This window comes from Octopus bimaculoides, chromosome 22 (assembly GCF_046866305.1).
Source record: "Octopus bimaculoides isolate indiv1 chromosome 22, ASM4686630v1, whole genome shotgun sequence".
Classification (NCBI taxonomy): Eukaryota; Metazoa; Mollusca; class Cephalopoda; order Octopoda; family Octopodidae; genus Octopus; species Octopus bimaculoides.
In genome coordinates, this window is record NC_142949.1 from 8,322,574 (window position 1) to 8,342,573 (window position 20,000).

At 34.8% G+C, this 20,000-nt stretch overlaps 1 protein-coding gene across 2 annotated transcripts in view; it reads right to left on the reverse strand.

Annotated features, from left to right (window-relative positions):
• LOC106876275 (receptor-type guanylate cyclase Gyc76C) overlaps positions 1-20,000 on the reverse strand; it is a 484,891-nt gene that overhangs the window by 210,855 nt on the left and 254,036 nt on the right. For both annotated transcript variants that reach the window (XM_089339543.1, XM_089339544.1), the window contains exons 4-5: positions 16,172-16,347; positions 4,000-4,135 (exon numbers count right to left, since the gene is read on the reverse strand). In XM_089339543.1, coding sequence (XP_089195669.1) covers positions 4,000-4,135; positions 16,172-16,347 — 312 coding nt within the window. The remainder of the gene's footprint in view (positions 1-3,999; positions 4,136-16,171; positions 16,348-20,000) is intronic.

Consider the following 20,000-nt stretch of genomic DNA (forward strand, 5'->3'; position numbering starts at 1 on the left):
TCTTGGGGAAATTTCGAACCTGGGTTCTCATTCCTATCGATGTTAATATTATTATTATTATTATTATATTATTATTATTATTATTATTACTATTATTAATCAGGTCGCTGCCGTGAATAATGTAAATAATTCCTCATCTCTTAAATATAGAACTGTAAAATATTATCCATTCAAAATATGAGTACAGTATACCCTGGTGTCGAAGACGCTGCGTTCTTGAGGATACACCCTAATTTTGACAACCAAAAATTTGAAAAAGAAAAAAAAGAGATAATAAACATAAAAATAAGGTCCCGCAGTTCGGGTTTTGTTACTTTTACAGATACTGTGAAAACAAAAAAAACCCTCACTGTAACCTCCAGCACGCCAGTTAAAATGTTCCCAGCATTCATTTTGGCTGTTCATCTCAGTTATTTGCGCTATCCTTTACGTTGGCCAACAGTGATTGTCTCCCGTTGTGACCCGAAACTCGCGTCTGTAGAACTAACACTAGCACTCACCTTCTTTACCAATTTGTTTTGTAGGAGCGTCAGTACAGAAACAAGGTACAGTAAGTTTACTCTCAACCTACCGTTATATATCTACTGTAAAAACTAAAACTGTACCACGACAGCAATGGATTCAGAGTGGATCGGGGGATAGGGGGGATTCATACACCACCATCAACCCTTTTGATATGTACGAGGGAAAACATATCTTTGTACAAGCAATAAACAACTCTTGAAGGGTCCAGCATAAATAATTTTTTTCATTCCCTTCGAAGTTTTATCCCTAATAGTATAGTGGTTTGGAAATTAGCTGTTCTTTCTAGCGTGCAAGGAATCCTATGATGGATACCTCTTATATGTTTAAATGTACACTATATGCATATATATATATATATATATATATATATATATATATATATATATATATATATATATATATATATATATATATATATATATATATATATATATATATATATATATATATATATATATATATATATATATATATATATAGTTATGTATATATATATATATATATATATATATATATATATATATATATATATATATATATATATATATATATATATATATATATATATATATATATATATATATATATGTATATATATATATATATATATACATAACTATATATATATATATATATATATATATATATATATATATATATATATATATATATATATATATATACATATATATATATATATATATATATATATATATATATATATATATATATACATATATATATATATATATATATATATATATATATGCAGATATGTATTTTGTTTATAAACATTGTGAAGAATATGATATAGAATTCTTTACAACTCTGATACCACAAGTTGGATAAAATTACTTCGGAATGTTTGAAGACAATTAAATATGGCAACATTTTAAAAAATATTAAAAAATATTTATTGCCAATTAGAAAGCAGAAACCTCTCAGAATATAAAGCAAAACAAACTTAAACGAAATAAGCGTGGACAAATCATTAGTTTTAAATTTATTGCTAATTCATCTGTCATCCGTAATAATGATGATAGTAATAAAATGATGATGACGCTGATGATGATTATGATGCAGGTAAGAATAATAAAAACAATACTACTACTACTACTACTACTACTACTAAGAACAATAATAATCTTTTCTACAATAGGAACAACGCCTGAAATTCTTAGGGAGAGGGTTAAATCGAATAGATCGACCCCAGTACGCAACTGATGTTTATTTCATCGACCCAGAAAGGATGAAAGGCAAAGGATGAACTCGGTGAAACTTGAACTCGGAACATAAAGAAGGAAGAAATGCTTTAAGCATTTCATCCAGCGTGATAAAGATTCTGCCGGCTCGCCACTTTGATAATAATAATAATAATAATAATAATAATAATAATAATGATAATAATAATAATAACAATAATAATAATAATAATAATAATAATAATAATAATAATAATAATAATAATAATAATAATCGAGTCATAATTAAAAGAAGAGTGCCATTGTTATCTAGTGAACGATGTCGCAACCTGCGATGTCGCAACATGCGATGTCGCTACCTGCGTATCATTAGCTAAAGCATGCCCAGTGCTCCACTCAGCGGCTGTTGATAGCAGATGGACTTTCTGACGACTGGAACACGTCCCTTCCACAGAAAACGGAAACAGTCAGGTGGTAGTGAATGGAGTGTGCGAAAATGTACGCATTCGCCACCTCCACCTGTCCTTTCATGGATGGCTTACTCTCTGCTCATTTCTGAGTGAGATTGGCTACCATGCTTCTACCTCCTCCTAGTTCTTGTCAACCTGGAGGCCCGGAACAAACCGGATCTCAAGCAGTTTAACCGGTTCTTCCGTCCAGCGCACTACGACGCTGTCATTTGGCATGGACTTGTCTCTCCAGGTGCCGAGATGCAGACCGACAGGCTTATTAATCTTTACTCCCCTCTTAAGGTAATGCCGATCACCTCGATTTCCGAAGTGTCAGACAGTGTTACTGCAACATCGTCTGCAGGAGCCGGCACGAAACTTCCGCGTCCTAGGTCACACGCGATGCCTCTCGAAACGTCTGACTTCCTTAGTAATGCCACGAGAGCCAGCACGTACAGGAGGGGCAGACGTGCGATGATAAACAATTCGGATCGTTATCCATTTACTTTGACCACTGAACGAACGTCGCTGTACATTGCAGCAATCCAGCCTCTTAAAACACCAACTGCTACTAGGACAACGTACAATTGTTAGTGGTCATCACTATCAAAACTGTTTGATTAATCCAAATTAATCGGGGCACCCACCCATGCCAGATTCTTTCCTTCAACTCTCAACCATGAGGTAGAGGTAGTGACGGATAGATCTGTTTGGGATAGAACATATCTGCGATCACGGACCAGTTAATCGATGACAAACACCAACCTCTTGGCTATTACCGTGTCCGCAATCTTATAACCTGCGTTCAGCAGAGTTATGGACCTAAAATTATCTATTTCATCCCCTCTGTTCGGGTCTTTTCTCAACGGCACGATCACACCACGGCTCACCGCACTGTGAACCGTCCTGTTTTGCTGGCAGTTGTGGCAGACATCCGTCAAGTCTGGCATATGAAGTTGAAGCTCAAAGGGCAGACCATACAACATAGGGGTCTCCACCCTTGTTGCATAGTCTGTATATATATATATATATATATATATATATATATTTGTGTATATATATATATATATATATTTGTTCATCAGGTACAGTGTATTTAAAAACATAAGAGGAATCCCATAAGCGGATTCCTCTTGTGTATTTAAATATACACTGTACCTTATGAGTAATTCATAGTCATTGGACTAAACTTTTATACGCTAGGCCACTTGGAGGTGAACATTTTTATTAATTTCCACTTCCCTTTGATATGATTAAGTATATATATATATATATATATATATATATATATATATATATATATATATATATATATATATATATATATATGCATATATATATATATATGTGTGTGTGTGTGTGTGTGTAAATGTTTATAGAATAATATATCAGTTGAATAAAGTTAAAACATAACCTGGTTTTCACGTTTTTTTATTATAATATTTTAACGGAATTTGCGCTTACATGCGTTATCTACTCATTAGATATCAAATGTGTATGTGTGTGTGTTCGTGCGAGTACGAAAACATGCGAGATACACATATTCATACATAAGCGATGAAGAAAAATGGCATTGAGTAAGAAAAGACGAGTTTTGCAAGCCCAAATCTCCATAATAGCATTTGTATGCTATGCTAATGTCAGCGACAGAACGAAAGAAAGTGCAACGTTTCCGGCTGATGTAATGTTGATGAATGCGAGAACAAAAGTAAAAATAAAAGCAGCGGAAGATGAAGAAAATAAAGTTAATATGCCTTTTGGGATTAGGCAGGGTTTATCAACATGTAGCTAGAAAAGAAAAAAAAAAAGATCTGGAATCTTACTTTGGAAACGTTTGTTGCGAATTCTGTTAATGACGTCGGTACCATTCCGTATATTGAGGTTCTCAAGCAACATGTTGTGAATGCATTCTGCATATAAATACACGGCATCGTAGAGATGTGCAGCAAATAAGGGTACCTGGAAAAGAAGAATAAAATTAAATGCTTTGCTATTATTATTATTATTATTATTATTGAGTGAGAGAGCAGGGCATGCCATCAAAGTGACACTGGGGTAAAACATACGAAGCCCAATATACCCATCATGACTATCCGTCTGATAAGGGTACACCAGGCTGATGCATCACAACCTATTATTATTATTATTATTATTATTATTATTATTATTATTATTATTATTATTATTATTGGATGACCCCGTGCCGTCAAAAATGACGGCTAATTGTACTACTTTATATATAAATTAGTTTTTAGTTTAATAATTCTTTTATTACCAAATTTTTAATGAAAAATCTATCCACAATTAACAACCCTCGACTGTTTGTTTCCTTCAAAATAATTTTAAAGTTTTCCTTCCTTCTTTGTACGACTTTAGGCCACATAAAGCTGGCCGTGACTAAATCCAGGAGCTGGCAGGTAAATACCAACTTATTTGAAGCGACATTTCCTTTCACTTGCGCTCTCCATTACTGAAACCAACGTAAACTCATACGATTTAAAGCCACAAAAAGCAGTCCGTTCATGTTTGTAAAAACTCTCTGTTCAAAATATGTATTTATAATTACTTTTCAACTGTAGTCGTTTTATATTCTTCATACACTCAAGCAATAATTATTTTCGTTAATGAATTTGTATGCGTATATGTTTGTGTAGATGTGTGTGATTATAATAATTACTTGTAACCAACAGATAGAATATGAATGGTAAATCAAATTAATACACTTGTCAATGTTATCCAGTGGTTGTCTTTTGAGATGTGACATCGATCACCGTTAATTACTGAAAGGACGCTGGTTAGTTCATGTATAGTTACTGAAAATACACTGGGCAAAGATTTCTTATAAATATAGGAGCCGTAATAAACTGTTAAATTAAGATGTGCATTTATAATATACCTTTCAACTGCAGTCGTTTTATATCCTTGATACACTCAGGCAATAATTATTTTCGCTAATGAGTTTGTATATGTATATGTTCGTGTAGATGTGTTTGATTGTAAAAATTATTCGTAACCCAACAGATAGAATATGGATGGTAAATCAAAATTAATACACTTGCCAATGTTATCTACAGGTTGTCTTTTGAGATGTGACCTCAATCATCATTTATTACTGAAAGGACGCTGGTTCACATATACAAACATTCACATACTTCCCTTGTATACGCAAACACATACACGCATATGCTCACACAGAGTTGAAACGCCGTTTGGTTTTTCTTTTCAGCTCTCCCTTCCTTATTCAACTAGCACCCTTCCTTTCTCATTCATATGTTGTGACGGATAAAAACACAACATATAGTAGAAGATACAGGGCGCTGTCTTTGCCACTTCCTCTCCCTCATTGCTATTATTTTCTATCACTTCCTCTCGGTCATGGCTATTACTCTCACTACTTTTCCTTCACTGAATTACTATTTTCTCTCCCCTCCCTTCACTTATAATACTCTTTCACGTACTCCCTCCTACTCCATGATTTTGGACAAATATATATATATATATATAAAGTAAAAGATACATGCTCAACAGGTTCAGATCAAGCTACTGACAAGCAAATCTGTGGTATTGAATTGATAGTGTCTTGCGTGGATGTGGGCTGTTTCTAGCAGAAGTATTGTTTCGATTGTGTGTAGTGTTGAGGGTCCAGGTATAGCCTCTACATTTTGTTCAAAACTTTTTCTTATCATACGCAATACTCTAATCATTACGGATATTGTCTTCAGCTTTTTGACACACATTTTGAATACTTCAATTTCGAGACCTTTGTAATTTCATAATCATTTTATTTATTATTGATATTCAGCAAAAATACCCACGATTATATATGCAAAAATACGTACATATGCACGTGTATCGCATGAATATGTATATATGAATGTATGTACGTATGTATGTATGTATGTATGTATGTATGCATGTATGTATGTATATATATATATGTGTGTGTGTGTGTATGTGTGTGTGCGTGTGTGTGCGTGCGTGTGTGTGTGTGTGTGTACACATGGCTGTTACGAAGTGACTCAAGGCCTGACAGATCCGCGCATGTCATTTGTCAAAGAGTTGTCAAGCTTATTTATCTTATTTGCACTACTAACCAAACACACACACTCACACACACACACATACACACACACATACACACACACACACACACACATACACATACATGCACAAACACAAACATACGTGTGTGTGTGTGTGCGCGGTTTTGTTATATTTTTATTTTGTTTTCTTAAGACAAATATGAAAAAAAATTTCGAAATATAATTGTTGTGCAGTTGGAAAAACTGATAAAATGGTTAGCTTTTGAAGACTAAAGACTAAAGACAGATAGAACGTGTTTTAGCAGTGTAATTATCAAGATGTTTATTTTGAAACCAGCCGTCTATTTTCATAACATCTTTAAACAAAACAAATTGTTGTAATGTCGCAACATCGTGAGAGGTGAGATTAAAAAAACATTTTGTCCATGTAGAGTAGAGGAAAACGAGAAAGAGAGAGAGAGAGAGAGAGAGATATTCTATAGAGAGAAGAGATCGAGAGAGAGAGAGAGAGAGAGAGAGAGAGAGTGACAAAGAGAGGAAAAAGAAAGAAAAAAGAAAGAAAACAGAAAGGAAGAAGGATAAATACGAAGGACTAACAGTAAAATGGTATACTGGATATGGAATTGTCTGGAAATTCTTTGTAAGTCAAAGTAAGACTTTTCAACCAAAAGACTGACTCTTGTGGTTAGATTCTTTATGATGAGTTAATTACGTAATAACTTAAACCAGTGATTCTGAAACAGTTTTCTAACGTATGGACTCATTTGGCTCCCGTTTTACACAGGAGAAGGTGAGGGAATCCTCAGCCATTTAATGTTCGAAAACTCTTATATTTTTATGATGAAATATTCTTGGTACCTGAATAAAAAAATATATTTTGAGCATTGTAGAAATGTGACCAGTTTATTGCACGTAAATTTTAACAAACTTTTATATGAACCCCCAAGGGCCATATAGACTCTGGTTAAGAACCGCCGACGTAGACGTTGGTTTTTTTTCCCCCCTCAATCATGCCTAAGGCTTCAAAAGGATACAACGGATAACACTGTGTAACATAACTTTTTTCTGTCATTGTTCAGTAAGTGTTATTTCCTACTTGAAATCATCTAGAAATCAATGTTTTGAAACTGACTTTTTCCATTATATTTCAGATAGATTCAGCGCCGAAGTTGCTGAAGCAGAAATATCGTTATAGCAAATATTCTGCTCAGTACCACAGATTTGTTTCTAAGTTGCTTGGCCTTAAACATTTGAGCATGTCCCTTAGAGGCTGACAATATGTGGGGAAGTAGTGGGGAAGCATCATTGCCACGTGCTGAGAGGGATTCTTTGGGCTTGAATAAATATCGCAACAAAAGCAAAGGTTGACGGAAATAGTAGCCCTTTTTCATACTTTCTAGGGGTAAGCAAATAGGAAATAACAATTGTTCTCCAAGGACAAAAATCGTGTCGCACGGTATAATGAACGGGTAAGAGACATATGCAGTGTACATAATCTCGTATATCTTTCGCTGAAACTTCTTAGACGATGTCCTGCATATCCATGATCATTAAAATTTCTGAAGTTCTAAGGTGTAGCGGACATCAGAGAGATAGGAGTTCACATTTGGGTTATGCAAGACGCAGAAACTTTTTGTAAAGTGTTTGAGAGAAGATGGTTAATGTTTTTAAAAGGAATTTGGTCTTTGAAATTACTGTCAAAACAAGCTTATTTGACATTAATGTGGAATGCTGGAAACAGAATGCGGCCATCCTGGAGCACCCCCGTGGATTTGCTGATTTCCTGAAGTCGGGGGTGTTTCACATCACCACTCCTATATTTTCCCTTGTCCCCATTGTTGGTGTATGAGGGAGTTTAATTCCGCTGTTATTGTCTTTACGTCATACCGGGCCACCGGGAAGGAAAATATATTTTGTAGGTTCCTTCATTTTCGTGGCAGGGCATTGAAGAGCTGCTGGCCTTTGAACCCTAGACTATTGCGGTACCTGGTTCTGAGTTTAGATGGAGTGAATGGTACCTTTGGTACAATTCAGTGGCGTCCAGTTCTGGTATTTGTATAACATTCAAGGCCGACGTCAGATACTAGCGCTTGTAGTTATTTTCCATATGTATATTATTACATATCTGTTGCTCCTTCTTTCCAAAGAGTAAGTTGTAGATTTTTCAGTCTCTACCTGTAGCTCACCTGCTGTTCTGTTTCGATCTGTTTAGCACTATCTGATAACCGTGGCTGAGAGCGGTAGTCCAGCTGGCTGAGAACAAAAGTCCACCACTGGAGTAATATAACCTCTTTGTCTCTTGTTTCGAAGAACTTAGTATCCCTCCTTCCAGTTGTCCGCATTTTGCTGCCATCTTGATAATGTGCACATGAAAGGAGGCATCATTGCACATACTGATCATAAAGTTGAGGGTCGCAAGTAGTGAAAGCACACATTGTGACTCTGGGATTGCAGTGCCTTCTCTATATATTTATATGCGTATCTATCTATCTATCTATCTATCTATCTATCTATCTATCTATCTATCTATCTATCTATCTATATACGAATGAGTAAATAAACGACAGAAGGGTGCTCAACGCATTTATTGCGAGTTACGTGCATAGATCAAAGCAGTTTGATTCAGACTCTTTGGTACTCTGAGTTGCAAGAGTGTGGTTAGTCTTCGCCCATTTGGGGTCAGAATTTGAGGAGTTCGATTGGTGACAGCAAGATGACACCTCATATTTCTTGTTGATGGATATTGCTGGATGGTAGATGATATTTGCCCCTAATTGACAGCTGTGCCGCCGCGGAAAACTGCGTATCATCTAACAACTCGTAGTATACATCAACAAGAAATATGAGGTATCGTATTGCTGTCACCAGAGGTACAGCCTTCTGGTAAATATCCAGCCACTGGCTGCGAACAACCCGGATATACTTCCTTAATACTGGCCACCCCTAGGACCACCTGCACCAAGGTCACCGTCATAAATTAACCCCCATCCACAGCACCGCAAATCATCAATCCCCAACACTTTTCCATGACGGTCTACCCGCATTCGCTTATTCCTTGTACATCATCCCTTGTGCATGAGTATATGAGCGCGCGTGCATGTGTGGGACTGCGCATATGCATCTTCTCACGGACGTGTGTGCACAGGTATAAATGTGCGCGTATGCGCGCCCACATACATATGCACCCGTGCATGTACATGTATGTACATATGCGTACGTTCTTGTGTGTGTGCGCGCATGTGCTCGTGAGCATATGTACATAGAGGTAAAGGTGCTAACTTCCTTATCTCCATTTTCTGTTCTTCTTTTAACTGGACATAAAGAATATGCTTAATGTACACATTTTGTTTTAATGGAATTTTATTTCCTAACAATACTAGGTATTGAACCAGTATTTCCTTTGATGCAACCATCCTTTCTTGAGGTCAACATATCCTCTCATTAAATTTATATATATGTATATATATATATATATATATACACACATTTTATTTGTTTCAGCCATATATATATATTTTGTTTTTTGTTTTGCTGACCAACTGCAGATCCCCAGAGGGTCAGTGAAATACTGAATGTGCAGAGAACAATGTTTTCACAACTCCATAGAGGTACTTGCAAATATCTATGTATCTATGCCTGATGAATACTTTTTTACCACCGCTGTACCTAAATGATAACATCGGAAAAGAAGAAACGTATGTAATATTAGTCGCTGACAAAATGAGCTCAAACGCAGACACAGTCCCTGATGAATTACCAGCAATCCTTCTAAAGAAATGCAAAGGGGTTCTGGGAAAGCCACTTCAGATCCTCTTCATGAGATTCTTCGCAGTTCACTGCGGCCATGTTGCAGCACGGCCTTTAGTCGAATAAATCGGCCCCAGGAATTATTCATTATAAGCTTAATACATATTTTATTGGTCTCTCTTGCCGAACCGCTAGTTAACGGCGATGTAAACACACCAGCATCGTTTGTCAAATGATAGTGGGAGAACAAACACAGTCAAATACACGCACACACACGCATATATACGACGGGCTTCTTTCAGTTTCCGTCTACCAAATCCAATCACATGGCTCAGATTCTCTCCCCCTCTCTCTCTCTCTCTCTCTCTCTCTCTCTCTCTCTCTCTCTCTCTCTCTCTCTCTCTCTCTCTCTCTCTCTCTCTCTGTAGTAAGTAGCTTGCTTTCCAACCACATGTTTCCGGGTTCTGTCCCACAACGTGGCACATCGGGCAAATGTCTTCTGCTATAGCCTCAAGCCGACCAAAGCCTTGTGATGGATTTTGTAGACGGAAACTGAAAGAAGCCCATCGTATATATATATATATATGTGTGTGTGTGTGTGTATGTGTGTGTGTGTGTGTGTGTGTGTGTGTGTGTTTGTTTGTTTGTTTGTTTGTTTCTGTGTTTGTCCCTCCAACATCGCTTGACCACCGATGCTACTGTGCTTGCGTCGCCGTAATCTAGCGGTTCGACAAAAGAGATCGATAGAATAAGTACTAGGCTTACAAAGAATAAGTCCTGGGGTCGATTGGCTCGAATAAAGGTGGTGCTCCAGCATGGCCGCAGTCAAATGCGTGAAGCAAATAAAAGAATAAAAGAATATACACACACACACATACACATTGATACATATATATATACATATATATAATTTATGTATTATTATTATATATATGTGTGCGTGTGTGTGTGTGTATGTGTGTGTGTATTATGCATATAAGCTTGTGTGCATGTATACACATTTTTCCTTACTCTGTATGTGATTGTATTAAGTTAATCACAAGAAGATTTGGAAACATCTGCAAGACTTCGAGGGGGGAAAAGGTAAACATTAATATTAACAGTGATAAATGTTGCTTTTAATGTTTAAACCACTGTCGCCTCATATATTTTCGTCTCAACGCAATATGAATTACTTGCAAAGCAAATAATTGTGATATATTGCAATAAACCTGCTATGAGCATGGAGTTTACTATGCTTAGATGCAGGCTAGTATCTTGGTTTGTATAAATATATGTTTGGAAATATGAGCGTATATAAATATATGCTTGTGAGAAAGAAGTCGACATATAGGAGGGTCATACAGACATGAATAGTTAAACACAAGCTATTCTTACACATGGTGGAGGTGCAATGGTCCAGTGGTTAGGGCAGTGGACTCGCGGTCATAGGATTGCGGTTTCGATTCCCAGACCGGGCGTTGTGAGTGTTTATTGAGCGAAAGCACCTAAAAGCTCCACAAGGTTCCGGCAGGGTTGGGGGCGAACCCTGGTGTACTCTTTCACCACAACTTTCTCTCACTCTTACTTCCCGTTTCTGTTGTACCTGTATTTCAAAGGGCCAGCCTTGTCACACTGTGTCACGCTGAATATCCCCGAGAACTATGTTAAGGGTACACGTGTCTGTGGAGTGCTCAGCCACATGCACATTAATTTCATGAGCAGGTTGTTCCGTTGATCGGATCAACTGGAACCCTCGACGTCGTAAGCGACGGAGTGCCAACAATTCTCACACATGGCGATTCGTCTCATTCTTCTACTTCTGAGCTCAAATCCTGATTATTTCTCACAGAAGAATTGAGGAAAAAGTGACAGAGAAAAAGAAGTGTCGACCCTAATATATAACTGGTACTGTCAGCTTCTTCCAGAAGTGGATATCCATTAGACTGTGGACATTCTGGGACAGACCCTTGATTGATATTGATAATTATCGACCCCAGTACTGTGTCGTTACAGCGTAGCTCTAACTTATAGGAACGTAAACATACCCGCACCTGTGTTCAAGTGGTGTGTGGTGGGGTACAAACACCCATATATACATATATATATATATATCTATCTATCTATATATATATATATATATATATATATATATGGCCAGCATCTTTCACTCTCTCTCTTTCAAGTTCACACACAATGATTTCGGGTCGGAGTGGGACTGAACATGGATCCATGCGGTTGGGAAGAAAAATTCTTACCACACAACCACAGATTCGTCTACACACACACACACACACACACACACACACACACACACACACACATGAATATATATGTGCATATATATGTGTGTATATATATATATATATATATATATATATATATATATATATATATATATATATATATATATATATTTATATATATATATATATGTATATATGCATATATATATATATATATATATATATATATATATATATATATATATATGTATATATGCATATATATATATATATATATATATATAAACACATTAAAAATAAAAAAAAAATAAAAAAAACACACACACACACACATGAACATATAAATAAATAAAAACTAATACAAATGAACACGTATTAACAGAGAATATAGGTGATACAGACACTCCCCATACACACATGCACTTACAAAAGACACAGACACATTGAAGGACACGCATGCGTAGACACATACAATAGGAATACAAAATACAAAATGGCTGATAGTTAGCAAGGTGAGACACACATAAGAAAGAAGGAAACAAAGGACCACTGATGAGGTCACAGAAGTGTGACGAAAGAACTCTGGCCGAAATAAGATTAAGATTAAGATTAATGTAATATAAAGCTGAAAAAAAAAAAAAAAAAAAAATTAACACCAAATATACAGTGCGTGTGTTTTTATTGGCTAAACTGGCAATATGACCATCCCCAAGTACAACAATATATATATATATATATATATATATATATGTATATATGCATATATATATATATATATGTGTGTGTGTGTGTATATATGCATATATATATATATATATATGTATATATATGTGTGTGTGTGTATATATGCATATATATATATATATATATATATATATATATATATGTATATATATATATATATATATATATATATAAATATAGATACAGACACGCACACGCATATAAACATGTGTGTGTGTGTGTAACATATACATTTATTGTTCTTAAACAAAAATATTAATGACAGTAACTTCGAAGTTTTGCCTAGTTCACCCATCTTCATCCGCCGATATATGAAAACTAAAATGAAAACGAGAGAAGTCGTTTCTTTTTTTTTTTCTATCAGAGCATAGTGTCATTATAATAGCCATTATGAATAATTCCTTAATAGCATTATAATTTACAAATATAAGGACACACACACACACATACACGCAAGATAGTGTGTGTCCTGTGCGTCTGTGAGTGTTATTTATAAAGATGGAGAACACTATTTCCTCTAACTCACATCCTACTTGAGACTAAAAGGTGAAGTTTGCCAGTCTTAAAGAGTTAATAGTGTTACAAATTGAATGACTGAAATTTACAGATCGATTATGTATTCAATGTGCTTAATTGATTTATTTCACAGGTATATTGTTTCGTTCGAAATTATCCCGCAGAGAAAATATAGTTTAATGAAAGACAAGGGGCGGTGTAGGAAATCGAGGTTTAACGGCACTTGTATCTCTCTGGAGGTGAAATATCTGTTTCACACAAGAGCGATATATATATATATATATATATATATATATATATATATATATATATATATATATATATATATATATATATATATACATATATATATGCATATATATATACATATATATATATGTATATATACATATGTATATATATATATATATATATATATATATATATATATATATATATATGTATAGGCAGTTTGATCAATAAGTATCCGAACTGTTGCCATAATAACGAAGGTAAAGCAGGTAGCGAAAAGCCGCTTGGCAATTATTGACCTGCAACGTTACTGTGCATATGCACTTAGTTTTAAGGTTTTTACTTCTCTTTCGCTGTTTACAGCAGTGCTTGGAAGGAACGTGTGTAACATGTGATCGTCGCATTCACCGTCACAGAGGAAGTTGCCATGGCGATACCTTCTCAGTGACCGACGCATAGTTGCAGAAAGTGTATGAGCCTTTGCCAAGATGGCCGAAAAATGTCGATACTGACCAACGTTCTGGAAGACCCACAACCAGCAGAACTGAACGAAAACATCGCAGATGTGCGTCTGCTTTGAGGGGAAATCGTCGAATCGCCATCCGTGAGCTATCAGAGGATGTGCAGACTAGTTACAGTTCAGTTCCGTCTATTATGACTGAAGATTTGAGTATGAGACCCGTGTCTGTCAAGTTTGTGCCATAAATGCTTTCAGCTGACCTAAAAGGCACTCGGGTTTGAGGTGCACAAGATCTCCTTAATTGTGTCGAGAACAATGAAAACATTTTGAAAACTTTGCGTAGGCCTCTGAGCAGAGCAGGTATCCCCAAGCATTTGGCAACATTTGATGCAGATTCCCTGCTCAGCTTTCTCTGTCATAGTCAATGCGACGACCTCACGCTACACACATTTCTTTCAAGAATTGCTGTAAATAAATAATTTTTTTGTCAAACATACCTAGTCCGGGATCCTTTTGAGTACTGGGGTCGATATAATCGACTATGCTCCTCCCCCAAATTTTCAATCATTCTACCTATAGTGGAAAAGATTATCATCATCATCATCATCATCATCATCATCATCGTCGTCGTCGTTGTCATTGTTGTTGTTATTATTATTATTATTATTATTATTATTATTATTATTATTATTATTATTATTATTATTATTATCATTATCATTTTGGTTTGGTTCAGGTTTGGTATTATCCCTTGTAGGATTTATGAGATTGGAGGTTACTATCCACAAGTTTCCAGCAGTCTTCAAGTGCTGAGCACCCTCCTGGTAATCCTTGCTGTACCAAAGAGACAAACTTTTCGTACGAGGTCTACCGGGCATTCTATTTCAATCTCCTCCAACCATTTGTCTGTATCTTGGCTCACTGTTCCCAACGCACCAATTATTATTGGCACGAACTTTAGTCTTCTTCTTCTTCTTCTTCTTCTTCTTCTTCTTCTTCTTCTTCTTCTTCTTCTTCTTCTTCTTCTTCTTCTTCTTCTTCTTATTATTATTATTATTATTATTATTATTATTATTATTATTATTATTATTATTATTATTACAATTAAGGTATGAAAGAATATATATCACTGAATGACTATTACGTTTTCCTGCATGGAACGAACTACAGTCGCAGAAGACTTCGATGATTGATGAACAAAATTGACAGCAGAGAAAGAAATATAGGAATGGTAAATTAGGAACTTCCCAAAGGGTAAGAGCCAAGCAAAATTGAGCGCGAATTAGCTCATCAAGGCCATTAATCTTAATCTTAATCTAATGATTCTTACTTATACAGGATCAAACAGTAGACTATTCTTGGTGGCTCTGTAGAATTTTCCAGAGACAAATGGCTTCTATCAAAAGACATTGAAATATAACATGGTTAACTTAACCAAGGAGAGTCCAGTAATTTCATTATATAAATAGTCCAGTGATGGTGGCCCGATATGAACAATGAGCCTCACCTCAACTAACCCCTACCCCCGATAAATAGTCCAATAACTTAACTTTTAACGTTAAACCATTTTCGATGGACATTATTTTATAAATTTTATAGGTGCAGGCGTGGATGTAGAGTAAGAAGCTTGCTTTCTAACCACAAGGTTTTGGGTTCAGTCTCAATGCGTGGTATCTTGGCCGACTGTATATATATATATATATATATATATATATATGTATATATATATATATATATATATATATATATATATATATATATATGTGTGTGTGTGTGTGTGTGTGTGTGTGTGTGTGTATGTGTGTGCGTGTGTGTGTCTGTGTTTGTACTCTCACCATCGCTTGACAACCGATGTTGGTGTGTTCACGTCCCCGTAACCAAGCGGTTCGGCAAAAGAAATCGATAGAATAAGTACTAGGCTTACAAAGAATAAGTCTTGGGGGTCGATTTGTTCGAAGAAAGGCGTTGCTCCAGCATGGCCGCAGTCAACTGACTGAAACAAATAAACGAATAACAAAATGCTACCAACCTTTTTTCCGGCAGCAAAAGGGTCAGGAAAGTTAAAGGGTGCCTTCTCGTTGTATTCGTTGACCATTTTCTCGAAATGCTTGTAGTTGCGGTTAGACGGCGGTTGTGGTGCCATCACCAATAAGGATCGTGCGGCGGCCCCACAGTTTAAGTTGTCTGTTGGATTATCCATTGCCTCTGAAGTAGAAAAAAGCGAAAACAAAAAATAAAACAATGACAAAACACAGGAAAAAGATTTTAAAGAAATCATTTTAACTTTTGAATTATTGGAATATTCTTTTACTATTTTCCTAATCGGGATTCCACAGAGCCCTCTCATGAATTAAGACCAGCTGCTAACTGACAGGGTTTAAAACACAAGTGACAGATAATGATCCCAATTTCTTCTACATCTTTGCCCTTTGGAATGTGGTTCTGAAGGAATGCTTTTTAAGTCTAGATATAGTCTTACAAGTTTTGTGACATATGACACAAGTTGTAAGCGGCGGTTGGGGCTCAAGTTTATTACCAACCTGAACATTTCGATTTTCATATAAATACATGGAATATACAATCAGCTTCGCCTCAGTGTCCGTCTAGTAGACTAAATCCTTCCACGAAGCATTGGTCAGTTCTAGGCTGCATTGGGAGTCACTTGCCCAAGGTGTTGAGCAGTGGAATCGAACTCGAGACTATGTGGTTGTAAAGCGGACTTCTTAAGCAGACAGCCTCGACCGTTTGCAATTGTTTCATTTTGTCTGCAATAAATACGTAACCCCCTTTATTGAGATATGTTTCGAGCACCAGATGCTCTTCCTGTCGCCAACCCACATTTGTTTCCATGATATGTAATATTGCCCTTGGCCAGACATACGTTCGTAGAATATTGGGAATAAATGTCATTGTTTGTATAGCAGTGACACTCACTTATAAAGATTAGGCGAGTTTAAAAATAAATATATGCTCCACACACACACACACACACACATTATATATATATATATATATATATATATAAGCGTATATATGTGTGTGAGTGTGTGTGTGTGTTGCGTATATATATATATGTATGTGCGTGTGCGTATGTGTGTGTGTGTGTGTGTGAAGGATCGGACCCCAGCAGTTATGATGTGTCACTGATGGTCACAAGATCGGGGTTTCGATTCTCAGACTGGCTGTTCAGGAACACTTCATCTCACTCCGCTCCGCTTCATCCCAGCAGTAAATAAACAATCTGCAAGAGACGAGCGTTATCTTCAAGGGGGATTCAGGCCTGCCCGACTAGCAAGCTGGGTGGCATCATTCAAAAGCTTCAACCTTGAGAGGAAGTGAATAGTTTCCAGCGCCACTATATTAGGTTGTCCGGAAATTTCTTAGCGTTTCAAAGCTAAATCTTTTAACGCTTCATTGGACACACCTGAAACGTACCACAGTTAACTGTTTAGCGTTGTTTGAAGTGGTAGTGCATCTCCTCCTTGTTCCTGACTAAAATGGATTTTTCTTTCATTCTGATTATCCTTTATTGACATTTGATATGGATAACCAAAAGTTTCATATTCGAGTTAGAAAAAAAGGAGGAAATGCAGCAAGGACTTGCAAAAGCATTTGTGAAGTTTGTGGTGATGATGCTGTAGGTGAATCAACAGTTCGAAGGTGGTTTGCAAAATATAAAGCTGGAGAGAAAAGAATACGACACTCGTAGTGAAAGACCTTCAAAATTGGATGAAGATGTTTTGATGATAAAAATCAAAGAAAATTCAAATATTAAGACTAGGGAACTTGAAGAGAAGTTAGAAGTTTCTAAAAGCACGGTTCAGGAATACCTAGTGAAGGTAGGATACATTTCTCGCTATAATGTACATGTCCCTCACAAACTCTCAGAAAAGAATTGCATGGACCGCTATTCCGTTTGTGGTATGCTTTGGAAACGGAATGAAAGTATGCTCTTTTTTAAACAACTTGTGACTGGAGATGAAAAATAGATTGTGCATGAAAACGTAGTGTGAAAAATATCCTGGAGTTTGCATGAAGATCCCCCAAAGCAGCAACCAAATACGAATATCCATGCCAAAAAGGTTATGCTTTGTGTTTGGTGGGATCATAAAGGTATTATTCATTATTAGCTTCTCCCACAAAACCAGACCATTAATTCCGATGTCAGGTAGCTAATTTGAAACAAAATATCAAATAACTGATGCTGGAGATTGCCAACAGGAATAGGTTAGTGTTCTAACAAGGCAGGGCCCGACCCCTTGTGTCTTTGGTTACCCGAATAAAGTTACATGAACTTGGCTGGGATCTCTTACTCTATCCACCATTTTCTCCTGATATAGCGCCATCCGACAACCACTTGTCTTTGTCTCTACAGACTTCATTGCAATGACAAACATTTAACAATTAAGATGAGGTCAAAATGCATCTAGATAACTGCTTTTTCTTGAAAACCATTCAAATTTTATGCTGATGGAATATTTAAAGAGCCCGAGAGATGGGCAAAAGTCGTTGATAATAAGGGAAATTACTTCATTGAATAAAATTTATTGAAAGGTCAATTATTTATATTCCTTTTTTGCATACTGAAACACGCTCAGAACTTTCTGAACAACCTTATATATATATATATATATATATATATATATATATATATATATATATATATATATATATATATATATATATATATATATATATATATATATATATATATATATATATATATATAATTATGGTATATTCTGTTAAGAACGTAGTAGAGTACAGTATAAATCTCGTCCACCTTCAGATTTCCCCCTGTGCTATCCAGTGATAATAATAATAATAATAATAATAATAATAATAATAATATTAATATATATATATATATATATATATATATATATATATATATATAAAATATATAGTTTTAGGGAAAATAACCAATTATCAAGAACTCATCGATGAAAATCCACTATCACATATAGAAAAATTAATAATTAAAAGCACAATAAATGAGTATAATATAAAGTAAAGTAAATATCATAAGATAAATATAATAAAAAGATTACACGTGTTTCATAACCAATTTTCAAATAGAAAAGAAATTTAAATCGATTAAAATCAATTGAAATTATCGAAAATAAGTTCTATTCAAAAATATAGCTACTCGTCAGATCGTAAGTAGAACAATAATTAGATATATATCTCAACCAGCAATAAGTACCAAATGAATTAATATGAAATACTTATTATATAAAGATAGAAAAATTATTAAAAAAATATCATAATATCAAAATAATAATCATTCAATAATCATCCCTTCATCCATTATAATAACATGTATATTATATACAAAAAACATCTTACATAAATTATCATTGTTTTAAATTATCATTGTTTTAAATACAAGTTGAACGAAGTTTAAGTTTAAAATAATAATGAAGATAAAATTAGTACATATTTAACCGGTGTAATAGTTAAAGCTATACTATTTAAAGCTAAAGACGTTTATTTAATTATAATTAAAGATCAATTGAATAATAGAAAAATACAAGATTATTTATTTCTACAAACGTAATAATAAAAAATATGAATGAAAAAATTATGAATGGAAAAAATTATGAATGAAAAAATTAGGAAAGAAAAAATTATTAAGAATAAAAGGTTAAACTTTATATATATATACAAAGTTTTGATTTTAAAAAACTTTAACGATATTATAAACTATAAAGATTAATAATTAATCAAATAATATTAATCAAAAATAATCGAAAATATATCAACACTATTCCAATCGAAGTTCTAATATTATGTTGAAATGAAACTATAACTTCTAAATAATTTAGTGTTAAATAAGTTATCTATTAAAATAATCT